The 17,053-nt window shown below is 47.0% G+C and overlaps 1 protein-coding gene across 2 annotated transcripts in view; it reads right to left on the reverse strand.

Annotated features, from left to right (window-relative positions):
* Positions 1–17,053, reverse strand: part of MSH5 (mutS homolog 5) — a 402,336-nt gene that overhangs the window by 59,577 nt on the left and 325,706 nt on the right. For both annotated transcript variants that reach the window (XM_069635150.1, XM_069635151.1), the window contains one exon: positions 5,828–5,954. In XM_069635150.1, the coding sequence (XP_069491251.1) occupies positions 5,828–5,954 (127 nt within the window). The remainder of the gene's footprint in view (positions 1–5,827; positions 5,955–17,053) is intronic.

Below are 17,053 nucleotides of genomic sequence, written 5' to 3' on the forward strand. Positions count from 1 at the left end.
TGCAGGTTTATTACATTTCCACAGCAATCAGCTAATTCAAATCTCCTGTAGGATTGCCATCACAGCAAAAAGTATTTTGGCAAAACTGTTACTCTTATGTGGCGACTAGCCGACTAAATCTCAAATTCCTTGCTTTCCCCTTATTTCCAACCAACTCCACTTTATTTGTTAGGCCAAAGCTCCCCCAACAGCAAATGTCCTTGATCCGCCTGCCATCGCAGGAGATCCTGGGCCATTTATGACGGGAGGAGCGAAAACTCCTCCTGATTCTAACCAAGCTCATTTTATAGTCTTTATATTCAAACTGGCTGCTTACATACTGCCACGCCACAGATGGGTCGACGACCGTCTGTGCTCTCTCCCCAGTTGCAATATCATAATTCCATCAATGTTGTGCTTATGATCCAAAAGAAAAGATCCATGCCACTCTTTGACAGATGCACCCGATCGACTTTGTAATATTCTGGTGACTTTAAATTGATGGGCCCATGGCAGACCTGAGGGAACACCATGCCCTTGCAAAATGTTGCCATTGCTCCATTCAACTTCCTTGGAGACTTCTCGATCGCCGAATGTGACACTGCCCAACTCCACGTTTTTCTTGGTATAGTCTCTGACTGCATAATTTACGTGTCTCCCAAGCAGGTGGCCAACCTTTGCAAGGTTCCTATCATTTCTTTCAGCAACGTTCCTGTCCCTAGGCTTGCAAGACTGTTTCTGCCCAGGTGTACAAGTAAGACCTCAGGTTTGGGGTACCTCTGCAATAGCCTCTCAACATGATCTTCCAGCTGTGCCCATTTCATCCCTGGAATTCCCCACCATTCGACCTTGAAGTGTCTTGCAGCCATTTGCTCCCTTTCTGTTGTCCACTTTGCTTTGGCCCTCGTTACAAACAACTGGCCTACTGCCCACACTGTTATTCTGCTCCTTCGTTATGCTGTGTATTGGGGAAAGGGAGGGGGAGGATAACGATGAACATTGTCACATTTTTTCCAACCTCACGTACCTCTTAAAACATTTTGATTTCCAACCCCCTATTCTCTTATTCCCTATTCTGTAGGCATGCCTGCTCCTGCTGCCAATGTGGCGGCTCCGATCCCAAAAGAGTGGGTGTCGAAAGCACCTTTGGTTGCCCCTATGTGTTTCAACGCCAAGGCCATCACCCCTTTAAATTGAAACCTGCTCAATGCTGAGCCGTCTGCAAGTATTAAAAGCGGGGCCCTGGCTCTGCTGAGGGTCTCTGTGATAAATATGCTGTGAGGCAGCACACCGGGCAGGAAAGGCTGCCCTTACTGCAGTGTAGCACTATAGCCCTCCCTTTTCCCATCAGGTCGGTTTTTGATCTTCATAAGAGCAGCTGCGCCGTGTCACCTGACACTGTTACATCATCCATCTTTAGGAAGCCTATCCCCCCCTTTGTTGCATGGTATCCGTTCACTGATCTTGAATGCCCCGAAGAACGCCAGGGAAAAGTTTGGTCCAAAAATGGAGGTTTCAAAGCTGTTTCTGCATATTTCCCCCAACCCTCTGATTATGTCCTGCAGTTTTATCGTTTCTATGGGGCGCCTCGCATCTTCTTTCTTCCGTTTGCCTGGCCCATCCCTTCATTGCCATCCTAACATAATGCTCCTTAGTTAGATCGGTAATTTCCCCTAACTTATGGTAATGTGCTATCGCTGCCAAGTGGTATGCAGCCCACGCTCTGGACTTGTGAGTGCGCCACACCGACCCAATAAAGGATCGCACTGGCACCCTTCCCTGTTCCTCTAGCAGTCCACCCCTGAACTTAATAAAGGTGTCACAACAAGCCTTGCACTGTTTGCCGTTTTTGGAGGGAGGGCTGTACTGACAAGGGTGGTCAGATCTTCCCAACTGTATCCCATAGTTGCTGTCTAAATGGGGTCATCCGTCTTGTTTGCATCTGGCCTCGCCTCTCGGAATTTCCTGAACTGTAAACGACAGAGCATCAGCCGCTATGTTCTTCACCCGAGGGATGTATCTCACCCGCAGCTCTTTGTTTAACCTTAGTAGGCTTGCTATCAATTCCTTGAGTAGGCGTAGCACCCACCACTGCTTGTGCGCCCCCTGTTTATCACCTGTACTACTGCTAGGTTGTCAGACTATAACATTGTCCTTTTTATCATGAGCCAGTCCTCCCACAGATGAAAGGCTACTATGATGGGGAATAGTTCCAATAGCGTGATGTCTACTGTCAGCCCTTCCATATGCCATTTGTCAGGCTATGCTGTGCATACCACTCGATCCCTAGCATTGCCCCAAAACCGTGCTTGCTGGATGCATCACTGAAAAGCCTTATGCTTTTGCTGCTTGCCCATTGATCTCTCCAAGAAAGCACGCCGTTAAATTTGTCCAGGAACATGTCCCACATTTTTAAATCCTCTATTATATCTGAGCCCAGTCGTACGTGTTGTGCTGCGTGTGGTAGCCCTGCTGTTTTGATAGATATGCTCCTTGCGAACACCCTTCCTGCTGGTACGACTGCAGTTCTCTCAGCTTTGCTGTGTTTCTCCCCCGCAACAAACCAATTACTGCTTTTAAGTCTGTGGCCTCGTGCCCCGGTAGTCTGCTCTTGCCCTTGACTGTATCTATTTCTATAAATGGTAATCTGTTGTGGGGCCCAACTGTTTTCCCTTCTGCCAAAGGCACTCCTAGCTCCTTAGATAATAAAACAAACTGTTCCATTAGATCTCTGCACCCCTCAATCCCCTTTTTACCGATAAACAGAAAGTCATCCAGGTAATGCACAACTGTTCCCACATGTGACCTCTGCTTAAGTGCCCATTCCAAGAAGGTGCTAAATTGTTCACAGAAAGCACAAGAAATTGAACATCCCATCGGCAGGCATTTATCATAATACATCCCCTAAAATTTGAAACCCAGCAGATTGTAATTCTGTTGGCCGATAGGCAAGAGGCTGAAGGCTGTCTCTATATCCGCTTTTCCTAGGGGACCCCCTTTCCAGTGGCTCTGACCATTTCTACTGTGTCGTCAAAAGACGCGCAGGTCACCCTGCACAATTCCTCGTCCAGGACGTCATTTACTGATTCTCCAGCCGGGAAAAAGAGGTGGTGGATGAGGTGAAAATGCCCTTTCTCCTTCTTCGGTACAGTGCCCAGAGGAGAAACCTTCACATTGTCCATGAGAGGGACAGGAAATGGACCTGCTATTCTGGCCAGTAACAATTCCTTATACATTTTTTGTCTCACCAGCGCTCGGTGTGCTTTCGCTGATTTAAGGTTCTCGGCCTCGTTGAGTCCAATGATCCCTGAATAGGGAATATTAAAACCTCTTGAGAAACCTTCCCAAATTAACTTTGCATCTGTGATGTTGTGGTAAAAGTTTAGAGTGGGAGTATTTTGTTCATTTTTATCAGGGAGGGCAATGTCATGGTGTTTCCTAACGGGGTCCGATCCATGGCTCTTGAATGACTGCTTTTGTTTTGTGCCAGAGGCCTTTTTTCTGGCTGTGGCTGTGTGTACCTTGGCAGATGCATGTTTAAATCTACACGTCTTGCCAAAAGGGCAAGACCCTTGTTCGAATTTCCAGCATGTAGCTTGCTCCCCCTGCTGATAACTGGACCTATTATTCCCGGAGAAGTGCCCACAAAAGGGCCCCCTTGTTCTATCACTATATGCCCATTTATCCTTCTTATAATAGGGTTTCTCAGACTGTGTTCTGCTCCCAAACTCCTTAGCGGCCAACATTTCTTCTATAAATCTCGGGACATCCACCTAATCCCAGGCCATTGCGGGTCAAATCTGCAATTTGTATCTGAAACCTCTGTCATATTTGAGCAATGCATCCTCCCGTAAGTTAAGTGGGCTCCAGTATACCCAGGATATTGTTCCACAATGATGGATGCCATACTATTTGTACTGGAGTCACATCATGTGTTTCTGTGGGATCCCAGGAAGGAAACTAAACCCCTGTCGCCTCGTTAAACTATGAAACGTGGAGGCACTGTGAAACCTATACAGCACTTTCTACCCGGGATAATGTCACCTGCCATTTTATAGGCTGTGGCCCAGGTATTCTGGGTGCCCTGCTTCTGAGTAATATATGTCCTGTTCTTGCTCTCGCAGAACACTAAAAGTCGATCACTTGCTAGGCACACCAGATGCCCCACGCTTACGGTATTACCCAAATTGTTCGTTTACAATTGTTTGAATGAACAATTGACCGAATTTAAAGGGTCACAATTGACCTTTTGACAATTGACCGCATATATATATATATATATATATATATATTGCTTTGGTAATATATATATATATATATATATATATATATATGGGGTTTTGGGTTGGATGGGGGGTTGCGGGGGGTTTCCTCCGCATATATGTCACAATTGACCTTCACAATTCGGTCAATTGTGAAAAGGTCAATTGTCATTCGAACAGTTGTAATACGAACAATTCGTATACAACCACGCTTACCAGTGTAGTGGGTAGAGGGTGATGTTCTTGCTCCCTTCTTTTAAGTCTTTGACCTTGTCCCCCGGTAGTCTGGTTTTGCCCTCAACCATATCTATTTCTAGCCCCAAAAATGTTAATCTGGGATTGGCCCATCCCATCATTGCCATCCTAACATAATGCGTCTTAGTAGGATCGGTCATTCCACCTAACTTATGGTAAATTACTATCTCTGCCAAGTGGTATGCAGCCCACGCTCTGGACTTGTGAGTGCACCACACCCTCCCTGGCACATTACAAGTCTATCACTGGCTATAATATGTACAATTCTCTCTCTGCTGGCACTCTAGAAGCCCCTCGCTTACCGATGTTGTGGGTAGAGGACAATGTTCTGGCTCCCTGGCACACTAGATGCCCCTCGCTTACCAGTCTAGTGGATAGAGGGCGATGTTCTTGCTCCCTGGCCTACTACAAGTCTATCACTGGCTATAATATGAACAATTCTCACTCTGCTGACACTCCAGAAGCCCCTCGCTCACCGGTGTAGTGGGTAGAGGGTGATGTTCTCACTTCCCGGTACACTAGATGCCCCTTGCTTACCAGTGGAGTGGGTAGAGGCAACGTTCTCGCTCCATGGCACACTACTAGTCTATGACTTGCTATAATATGTACAATTCTCGCTCTGCTGGAACTCCATAAGCCTCAAGCATATCGGTTTTTGTGTTAGGGGGCGATGTTCTCGCTCCATGGCACACCAGATGGCCCTCCCTTATCCGGTATAGTGGGTAGAGGGCGATGGTCTTGCTCCCTGGCACATCAGATGCCCCTTGCTTACCAGTGTAGTGGGTAAAGGGCTATGCTCTCGCTCCCTGGCACACCAGATGCCCCTCACCTACCAGTGTAGTGAGTAGGGGCTGATGTTCTCGCAGACTGCCACACTACAAGTCTATCACTTGCCATAATATGTACAATTATCTCTCTGCTGGCACTCTAGAAGCCCCTCGCTTACCGGTGTAGTGGGTAGAGGGCGATGTGCTCGCTCCCTGGTACACCAGAGGCCCCTTGCTTAGTAGTGTAGTGGTTAGAGGGCTATGTTTTCGTTCCCTGGCACACCAGATGCCCCTTGCTTACCGCTGTAGTGGGCAAAGCGTGATGTTCTCGCTTCCTGGTACACTACAAGTCTATCATTTGCTATAATATGAACAATTCCCGCTCTGCTGGCACTCCAGAAGCCGCTCCCTTACTGGTGTTGTGGGCAGAGGGCGATATTCTTGTTCCCTCGCACACCAGAAGCCGCTCGCTTACCGGAGTAGTGGGTAGAGGGTGATCTCGCTCCCAAGTTCGCCGGGTTACCAGGTTAGCATGTGTCAGATCTCGCCCACCTGCACACTTGCCTGTTTCAGGTACACACTCTTCCCGCAGGAGTTGGGCCCAGTGAGGATCTTGATCCTGCTGTTCTCCTCCAAGCTGTCCACGTTGTTTGGAACAAAGGTCCTGGTGCAGAGCTCCATCAGAGGGTGCCTGCCGCAGAGAGAAAATGGAAACCAGTTAGAGCTACAGAGCTCGTCATCAAGGCAGCTCTCTGATCCCAATGCTATTCAGACAGTAACACCTCCTCCAACCCTGTTAAATGGGTTCTATGTCATACAACTGCCAGCTGAGGCCGCTCTCAAAAATCATGCCTTTTAAGACATCCTAGGAGCAGCTTCCAACGGTTGGGATTGTGCAGACATCCGGGGTTTCATCCCTAGAACACCCCTTGGTGCTGCTCCACCAGCCACCCTGCCCTTATCCAACATGCCCTCTGCTCCCAGCCCACTCCCACCCTCACCTGCATCCGCGCTGGCTGGATATTCCATCAAGGAAGTTTCACCCCTGAACAACCCTTGGAGCCGCTACCACATCCACCTCACCCTTAACAAACATGCCCCTCCATGATCCCCCCCAACACTCACCTACTTCCACAATAGTGGGATTTTTTTTACATCAGGGATTTCGCCCCGCAACCACATCTTGGGCCAGTGGCTTACAAGCATACTGCAGCACTCCAGCGAATTGCATATTATGATTAACCACTGATGTCATTAGTGGCAAAATACTAAGGCAGAGGTCCGCAACCTGTGGCTCTCCGGATGTTTTGCACTACACTCCCATGATCCCTCACGGTTGGCTATGCTGGCTGTGACTGCTGAGTTTAGTCAAAAACATTTGAAGAGGGAAAGGTTGCAGACACCTGCACTGAAGGGACTCCTGCGATGCACAAGTAGACGGAAGCCCTCCCAATCCCCAACCAGGACAGAAGCCAATGACCTACCCTAGCCAGGCCACTGCTGCATTTATTTTCCAGCCTTTTTGCACGCACAGCCCACCTCCTAAGTCTGAGCATTCAAATAGTACAGCAGACATAGGACACAACCCCAGACAATTCACACAAATGTAGTCCTCATTTTATACTGAAGAAAGTGCTAAGTATTGCAACATATCCAAAAAGGGTAAAAAGAGCTTGCAGGAAAAATATTTAAGTAAAATATGGATACAACCTTTATTGAATATGCATTCTCCCTCCGCTCCCCACCTGACCAGAGACTGTGTGATCTGCTCCCCCTGTTTCCTCACCCTGCCCTACACTCCCCACCTAACCAGAGACTGGGTGATCTGCCTCGCCTGTTGCCTCCCCCTGGTTGTTTGTAGATCACTTGCTGCAAATCCCCACCCTCACCCTCCCCTTAGCCCCCTGCTCCCCTGTATCAATGCTTCCCTCACTGTGTTTATCCCACTATGATTGTTAAGCGCTCCATTGCTTCCTGAAGCTAGGTCCACCCTCAATAAATACCCAAATAATAATAATAATTCAGCATTAAATGGCAGGAAAAATGCTACCCGGGTGTTTTTCATTGTTAACTGGAAGCTGCCACAAAAAAACTGGTTGATGGGACAAATGTGAAATCTGCGGTCTCCTTCTTTGAATAAGCTCTACCTAACTAAAGGTACATACAAACTGCTGATGAATTTGTAATCTTAGGGCACTGCACAATCTTTACCCAGGAAAGATGCACTGGCTTCCATCCATTGGCTCATAAACTAGACTGCCTGCCACATGACCATCCATTGGCTCATAAGCTAGACTGCCTGCCACATGACCATCCATTGGCTCATAAACTAGACTGCCTGCCACATGACCATCCATTGGCTCATAAACTAGACTGCCTGCCACATGACCATCCATTGGCTCATAAGCTAGACTGCCTGCCACATTACCATCCTTTGGCTCATAAGCTAGACTGCTTGCCACATGACCATCCATTGGCTCATAAGCTAGACTGCCTGCCACATGACCATCCATTGGCGCATAAGGTAGACTTCTTGCCACATGATCATCCATTGGCTCATAAACTAGACTGCCTGCCACATGACCATCCATTGGCTCATAAGCTAGACTGCTTGCCACATGACCATCCATTGGCTCATAAGCTAGACTGCCTGCCACATGACCATCCATTGGCTCATAAACTAGACTGCCTGCCACATGACCATCCATTGGCTCATAAACTAGACTGCCTGCCACATGACCATCCATTGGCTCATAAGCTAGACTGCCTGCCACATTACCATCCTTTGGCTCATAAGCTAGACTGCTTGCCACATGACCATCCATTGGCTCATAAGCTAGACTGCCTGCCACATGACCATCCATTGGCGCATAAGGTAGACTTCTTGCCACATGATCATCCATTGGCTCATAAACTAGACTGCTTGCCACATGACCATCCATTGGCTCATAAGCTAGACTGCCTGTCCTGTCTAAGCTCCTCTGCAGGGCCATATGGAGATTTGAGACAGTTTGGTTTGAGCACTTTCCGGGCAACCGCACTGCCATGTTTTCCCTTGGCCTGCTGTCATGTCTGTATTTAATGGCATTTGAATCCTAGCAGGTCCATCCATCTGCCCATAGCGAGTCGTCTCTTGCTCCCGATTTATATTCTGGGGTATTATGGCTAGCTGAGCATTGTGTTGGATGCCCCATGCTCTTTCCAACATGCGTTTTGGAAGAAAAGCACATGAAGTATTCAAGGTTATTATATCAGTTATGACATTGGAAAGACAGCCTCTGCGTGTCTGAATGAATGTTCAATGAAGACCAGTAAGGGCAGGAGGTAATTGCTTGCAAGTTTATAGAAGATAAGATTCTGGCAAGCATGCAGATGAGGAATTGTCAATTGCTTGTTTCCGGTTCTGGTACAGGGAGAAAGCATAAGGCAATATTGGCAAGGAGGCACCAGCAGTGGCCGGGTACCACTGTCATGCCCGCGCCGCTGGCGCAAGCATTGGCAACCATCATGGACTACTTGGTACTCATTGATCCTTCTAATACTCTTTGAACAACTCCTATTCACGCCTTGGTCGTTTATTTCCATTTGCTCAACTTTGGTTTTTTCTTATTTTATTCAATTAACTACATTTACCATAATGCACCTGGCTACAGTCCTCAATTCCTGGCTATTCTCATTCATCGTTATTGGGACCACAATCCCCAGAAGCCCTAGCGGCCAGTGCTGCTTCCACCTGCTCAGGACCAGAGAGGGAGGAGGCAGATTGTCTTCAGGTGTGCTCCTCCAGGTGCTGTCAATTAGCCTGCCTCAGAACAGGGTAGGGCTGTATATAAGCAGCTGCCTGTAGGAGCACAGTGTCTTGCATCTTGAGATCTCCCCGCTCCTGTTTGCCTTGACCCTCTACTTTGTATGCTGTCCCTGTTGCTGCATTATCCTGTTTTGATCCAGTGCCCTTTCCGGGCTCCCTGCCTTGCAACCGATCTTGCTCTGCTGCCTTCTACCTACAGCCCTTGTCCTTTGGGCTTCCTGCTTTGCAGCCTACTACAGCCCTCTACAGTCAGCAGCCCTGCTCCTCTGGGCTCACTCCTTGCTGCCCTGCTCTTCTGGGCTCCTTGCCTTGCAGCCTGCCTCACTCTGGCTGCCTACAGTCCTTGTCCTCTGGGCTCCATGCCCTGCAGCCTGCCTCACTCAAGCTGCCTATAGTCCTTGTCCTCTGGGCTCCCTGCTCTGCAGCCTGCCTCACTCCGGCTGCCTACAGTCCTTGTCCTCTGGGCTCCCAGCCCTGCAGCCTGCCTCACTCCGGCTGCCTACAGTCCTTGTCCTCTGGGCTCCCAGCCCTGCAGCCTGCCTCACTCCGGCTGCCTACAGTCCTTGTCCTCTGGGCTCCCTGCCCTGCAGCCTGCCGCACTCCGGCTGCCTACAGTCCTTGTCCTCTGGGCTCCCTGCCCTGCAGCCTGCCTTACTCCGGCTGCCTACAGTCCTTGTCCTCTGGGCTCCCTGCCTACAGCCTGCCTCACTCCGGCTGCCTACAGCCCATGTCCTCTGGGCTCCTACCTTGCAGCCTGTCTCCCTCCGCTGCCTACAGCCCTTGTCCTCTGGGCTCCCTGCCTTGCGACTTGCTACACTCCTCTGCCTTACAGCCTGTTTTACACTTAGCTGCCTACGGCCCTGCTCCTCTGGGCTCCCTACCTCGCGGCCCTATTCTTTTGGGCTCTCTGTCTGTCGCCTACTACTAATCTCTCTCTGTCCTGTTCTTCTGGACTCCCTGCCTTGCAGCCTACTACAGTCCTCCCCAGTTCACTACAGTTTGCCTGCACCTAGTGCCACTCTTGACTACAGACCTGCTTCCTACTTTGCAGCCTTTCTGTTTTCCTGACTGCTGCTCCCTTGTTCTCTTCCTTGAATCCTCTGTACTCCACCTTAGGTTATCTACTTCAGTCTAACTGCCTTTCCTTCATTTCCTTCTGCTAGATTGCTCATTGACTTCCTTTTCGCTGGATATATCTGTTCTTGTCTTCTCATGTGTCTTATGTAATTCCTTTGTACAGAGCTTGCCTGTTGGTTTCCGGCAGGCAACCTCTGCCCCTTCCCTTGTCGGGTTTTCAGTGTTACAGAGACCCACGGCTGTTGTTCCCAGCCATGAGCATACAGCATGGGCCTCTGTTATAGCAATCTGTGCAGAAAGCTGAAGTTTCCTAAGGTTCATGGAACACTCTTTCCCATTTCAGCATACACCCCAAGAGGGAATCCAGTTTGTTTGTACCTTTGTATCTTTTGCCCCTTTTGGCTCACAGCTACAGTTTCCTACTCTTCTTTCTTGTTGAACTTCCTGCTGTGTGTGCTTATCTGCTACCTTACTTCAGCACAGCCACACAAAACCTACCTGGGTACCCTGTGCCACTCTTGACAGAGTGCCATTCTTGACAACCACCTTCATGGCTAGCATCGTTTACTTTCAGAGACTGCTGTCTGTTTTGAGGCTGTGCTATTGCTCCTACTGAAAAGGAAGAAAGCGTAATCAGACGTATCCCTGGTGGAAAATCCTGTTGGGAGATGAAGGATTGGGAAGAGAGGGATGAATGATGGGGGTTCAGCAGGTGTGCAAGCACGTGGGCTGCATGACTGATCTGCTTGCTTTAGGTGACTAACATCACAAGGTACGAAGGGAAGGGGACAGGCAATTCCCTCCAGGTGCATGTACCGGGAGACACTCAGCTCTTCAAGAGCATTTCGATGTCCAACAGACATAGGGAAATACAAGGCAATGTTACAAGTATGCAAATGGTTTGAGAAACATGACGATGAGACGGTATCTTTACAGTTATCGTTCACGCAAATTGCTAGACATTTTACTTGGAGACCATGAGACCTCTGGTGCTGCCTAATTACAGCAGAAATTGACAGATCATTCTGGAGACTAAATAGTCAATTTCTCTTCAGAAGGAAAGAATAATCTGGTTACTTTTGGAAATGAGTCCCTACTATTATTTGGGAGCACCCCAAGCAAGAGAGTCGAAGAGTCTGAACTTGAAAATGTCTGTCTGGTTGAAGTAGCTGCCTCAGTAACTGGAACAAAAATCAAAGCCTTGCAAAAACCTTTGTATGTTTATGAATGTGCAGCAGAGGTTTTGTGCTTGGAGAAAAACTAGGACATCTTCCTCAGGTTTTTAAAAGATACTTGAATATAATCATATTGAGAGCAGGTAGGGATGCTGGTCTGAAGAAGGTTTCAATATGCCCAATCCCACTCTTAATTGGTGCTAATTTAATTTGATCTCTTTCAACACTATGGCAGCTCAAGGCAGATTTTGGATAAGCTGTACAAACCTGGGGCTCAGCGTTTCTTATGATGAGTCAGAACATAGTTACAAGTAGCACACATATCTGGTGGCGCGCACACTCCTCGTGCAGCAAATAGACGAAATGGCTCGAATCGCAACTCGTACGTAATGAGAGGATCCGCAAACAGATCTTCTTTCGTCACAAACCTGTCTTGAACTCGATCCCTGTAATGGCTTGGAATTCCCCCACAATTCTCCAATTTCGCAAACATCTCAAAAGGTGACTTTTTCAACAACACTTGACCAAGGACTAATCCCGAAGGATGCAGAGACTGACGCACAGACGCCAACTCGCGGTACTGCGCTACGGGCAAAAGATGCCAGCCCGAACACTGGCTACCCAAACTCTGTACAGCGCTTCGCTGCTCTCAAGATAGGTCCATGCTTTAAACAACAAAATAAAATTTAAATAATGATTGATTTCATCAGTCTACAATCCTGGCCCACATGGTAGATGATCTCAGAGCATGAAGGTGTTCTAAGTGAGTAGCTTCAACTACCATGAGCTGAAAAGATCCTCTTTTTAGGGGCTATGTGGGTGAGGATCGTGAAATACAAAATCTAAGGAATCCCACAGAACAGCTTCCTTCCCTTTCTGCTGAGAGTGAGTAATCCTGGATGCATGCAACCCTAGTCATGTTCACCCCTTAACCAAAAAAGGGCGAATAACCATGTAATTATCAAAAATACACATTTTAATATTTATCAAAAACACTTAACACATTACAATATATTTTCCTAAAATGACACAACAATATGCTTAAAACACACGCTAAAACTCATATCAGTGTGTGTACATATTCTACAAAAGGTAAACACGCAAACATTTCAAATTCGTTTTTTGTGCCTAACTGGAGGGTGTGTCTCTATTTAACCCTCTACTGTTATTAATGATATCCTTCTTAATTCATACGTGAAAAAGTAACTGTGCCAACACTTGAATGTGTTTCTAGAACCAACATGAATCTCAAAAATAAACACAGAATTAAATCCCCATTGTATATCCTGTCGGTGCTGTCATCAGGGCACTTAATTTTTGTTATATACTGGTTCTCACGTATATCTTCACGTGCCAATTGCCATAGTTTCAATATTTCTAAAAAACAAACAAACATTTAAAATTAAAAACATGGTTTTCAATTTATTTACACAACAAGTCGTGCATAGCATTTTTTCAACTTCATCTCCATTTCTAATGTAAGCAGAGGGATTTGGTCATTCGTGGTCTTATTACTGTCCACTACTACACATTTTTTCAACATTTTACTTATCCTCATTTCGTACAATGTCCTGATTTCATACAATTTTTCAACTTTTTACATGTCCTACAAGGGAGAGGAAAACATACCCATCGTTCAGAACAAGACGTGCCCTTATGTGAATGTCTTGTCTATAATACCCAATGCCAAAGCACTATTAGAAAAAATAGAAGAGGACATGGGGAAATTTAAGACCTTCACTATGGACAAAAAACTGTGGAAATGTAAAAAAGATGTTCAAAACTACAAGGAAGAGGTTACATATCCTTATTTAGTCCCAGGCTTTTTTACGCAAAGTAATATGAACCAAGGCCAGAATAAGGGCTCTAACAACAGACGTCCCTTTAGGAAATTTGTCACCTTTTGTCATGCCTACGCCATGGGCGCATACATTGGCGATCAATATGGACCTTATTTCCCATTTTCGAGACTTTGGTACTTTTCTATTTTTTCCAACAAACTTCACTTACCACAATGCACTTGGCTATAACCATCTATTCCTGGCTATTCCTATTGGTCATCATCGGAACTACAATCCCCAGAAGTCCTGGGGATTTGCTCTGTTTCCACCAGCTCAGGGACAGAGAGGGAGGTGGCCGATTGTCTGCAGGTGTGCTTAGCCAGGTGCGACCAATTAGCCTGCCTCTGTGCTGGACAGGGCGGTATATAAGCTGCTGCCTGCAGGGGCTCAGTCTCTTGCATTAAGAGTCCTTCCAGCACCTTTTTGCTTTGAGCTACGGATCCTTGTATGCGGCTCCTCTTTACTCCAGCTTTTGATCCAGTGCCCTGCCGGGCTCTCTGCATAGCAGCCGATCACGCTCCGCTGCTACCTTCCGTCCTTGCCTTCCAGGACTCAGCCTTGCAGCCGATCACGCTCCGCTGCTACCTTCCGTCCTTGCCTTCCAGGATCCAGCCTTGCAGCCGATCACGCTCCGCTGCTACCTTCCGTCCTTGCCTTCCAGGCTCCAGCCTTGCAGCCGATCACGCTCCGCTGCTGCCTTTCGTCCTTGCCTTCCAGGCTCCAGCCTTGCAGCCGATCACGCTCCGCTGCCACTTCCGTCCTTGCCTTCCAGGCTCCTGCCTTGCAGCAGATTACGCTCCGCTGCTACCTTCCGCCATTGCCTTCCAGGCTCCTGCCTTGCAGCCGATCACACTCCGCTGCTACCTTCCGCCATTGCCTACCAGGCTCCTGCCTGCAACCCTCTGTTTCTTTATCCCTATCCAATCCTGTTATACGGCTTTCCCTTCATTTCCTTCTGCTAGTTTGCTATTCAACCTCCTTTTCCCTGGATTTATCTGTTAGTGTCTTCTCTTGTACTGTTTGTAGACCCCTTGTACAGTGCTTGTCTGTTGGGTTCCGTCAGGCAACCTCTGCCCCTTCCCTTGTCTCGTTTCTGTGTTACAGACACCCATAGCTGTTGTTCCAAGCCACGAGCAAACAGCGTGGGCCTCTGTTATAGCAAACTGTGCAGAAGGCTAGAGTTTTCCTAAGGTTCGTGGAATACTCTTTTCCTATATCTGCATACACCCCAAGAGGGAATCCATTGTGTACCTTTTTCTTTGCTACACTTGCCTACTCTTCGTTCTCCTTTCTTTCAGCTGTGTGTGTACTTATCTGTCCACTTTACTTTGGCACAACCACTCAAACCCTTCCTGGGTGTCCTGTGCCACTCTTAATAGAGTGCCATCCGTGACACCTTTTCGGATTCATCAAACAGCAGTGATGGTCGCTCAAGTACAGGCCCGGCGAATACAGGGAACCCGCAGAGAGGCCCTTTTCAGAATCGGGGCAGACGAGGGAGGAACCGCCAACCGGGCAACCACGGGATGAGAACACGTCAGTGGCAACCGGGACCACCGATATGGTGATCCCGATTTTCAATTTGAGTAATCATATTCTGACACCCGCAGAAATCTGTGTCTTAAGTAAAGGTTTATCTTTTGTACCAGTGAATAAAGCTGGCCTCTTCACTACGGAAGTAGAAATGCGGAACTTCTTCCGCACAATTCGTTTGAGGTACTTTTTCAAAGACCATGATAATCAGATACCCCGGGGCAGGAATGTCTCAGGGTTGAAACCGCCCTCCACGTTCACTCCATTAACCGCAATGGTTTCTCCGGAAATCATTAGCTTTGAAAACAAAATCATTAGGGAGATGAAAACACTTATCAAGACAAAGAATATACATAAAGACAATGGGCCTCATTACACGGTAGGCGGTAAGGGTTTACCGGTACCGGTATTGTACCGGTAAACCCTTACTGCCTTACTAAGAGGTCTCTTTGCGGGTTGGGGAATTTAACGCCTGCTTTTTGCAGGCGTTAAAAACCAACCCGCAAAGGGACCAGGGAGCTAATTACGGTACCGCAATTTGCGGTGCCGTAATTAGCACCTTCCCCATTCCCATTATGCCCTATGGGGCAAGAATGGGGAAGGGCAATGGGGGAAGAGGGAATTACCGCCCCACCAACCTTGGAATAGGGCAGTAATTCCCCTTTCCACCAAGGCAGTGCCGGTATTTTACCGGCATGGACCAAGGTGCTAATAGCACCTTGGTCCACCGCCATCCGTGTAATGAGGCCCAATTTGTCTAAAGAGGAAAGAACAGCCATGAAAGATCTAGTGGACAATAAAATGTTTGTGATTAAACCAGCAGATAAGGGTGGAGGTGTGGTGTTGTGGGGCATGGAGAAATACCGAGCGGAAGTAAAAAAACAACTTGAAAGAGTAACTTTTTATAAACCTTTGCCTTGTGATCCTACTCCAAGAATCCGGGAGGAAATTGAGAGCCTCATGAACCATGTAGAGAGTGAGGGGTGGATAGACATTGATGAAAAAGCTTTTTTGACACAGCAACATCCGGTCACATGTCAAATGTTGAAAAATTGTGTAGTAGTGGACAGTAATAAGACCACCAATGACCAAATCCCTCTGCTTACATTAGAAATGGAGATGAAGTTGAAAAAGATGCTATGCACGACTTGTTGTGTAAATAAATTGAAAACCATGTTTTTAAGATTAAATCTTTGTTTGTTTTTTACAAATATTGAAACTATGGCAATTGGCACGTGAAGATATACGTGAGAACCAGTATATAACAAAAATTAAGTGCCCTGATGACAGCACCGACAGGATATACAATGGGGATTTAATCCTGTGTTTATTTTTGAGATTCATGTTGGTTCTAGAAACACATTCTTCAAGTGTTGGCACAGTTTCTTTTTCCCGTATGAATTAAGAAAGGTATCATTAATAACAGTAGAGGGTTAAATAGAGACACACCCTCCAGTTAGGCACAAAAAACGAATTTGAAATGTTTGCGTGTTTACCATTTGTAGAATATGTACACACACTATGAGTTTTAGCGTGTGTTTTAAACATATTGTTGTGTCATTTTAGGAAAATATATTGTAATGTGTTAAGTGTTTTTGATAAATATTAAAATGTGTATTTTTGATAATTACATGGTTATTCACCCTTTTTTGGTTAAGGGGTGAACATGACTAGGGTTGCATGCATCCAGGATTACTCACTCTCAGCAGAAAGGGAAGGAAGCTGTTCTGTGGGATTCCTTAGATTTTCTAAGTGAGTAGCTGACAATGGGGAGCACAATATTTGTACAGTCGACAACGTCCAGGGTATGGGAATGATCATGCGCATTAAAGGAACATCACAGCACAGGTCTATTCTTTTAAATGTTAAGAAAGTGCTCCATTTGAGAAAGTGTGTGCCTGTCGCAGATGCTTCCTGGAAGACTGTGTCCAAATTCAATGCTTGCAAAACACGTGTGTCTCTGGCATGAAGAACATCAAAACTCATTTGAATTACGTCCGGGCCCTTTAAGTGTCCATGCCGTTGATTTCTTGTGGAATCCAAGTAAACTATTCAAGCGTACCACTAGCAAGATGGTAAGAGTACATGCAGAAGGTCCTTGCTAGACAGTGGCTACTCGCTTCTTTCCAGTAAGTAACGGCAACCCATAGTTGTATCTACGTGCATAGAAGCCGACAGAAGAAACATGGAGGCCTCCGTTTGGGAGGCTTCCCTGGGTTCATGCCTTTTTTATGAGTCATTGGAGAACCAATGAGTGGATCCGGCATTGAAGAAACAATGTAGGCTGTGTAAGATGCAAACTCGACTCCTCACATTCTATCAAGACCACAAGCATGTTCTGTGGAAGGGCACACAT

The sequence above is a fragment of the Ambystoma mexicanum genome, chromosome 13 (assembly GCF_040938575.1).
Source record: "Ambystoma mexicanum isolate Mex_15411 chromosome 13, UKY_AmexF1_1, whole genome shotgun sequence".
Taxonomy (NCBI): Eukaryota; Metazoa; Chordata; class Amphibia; order Caudata; family Ambystomatidae; genus Ambystoma; species Ambystoma mexicanum.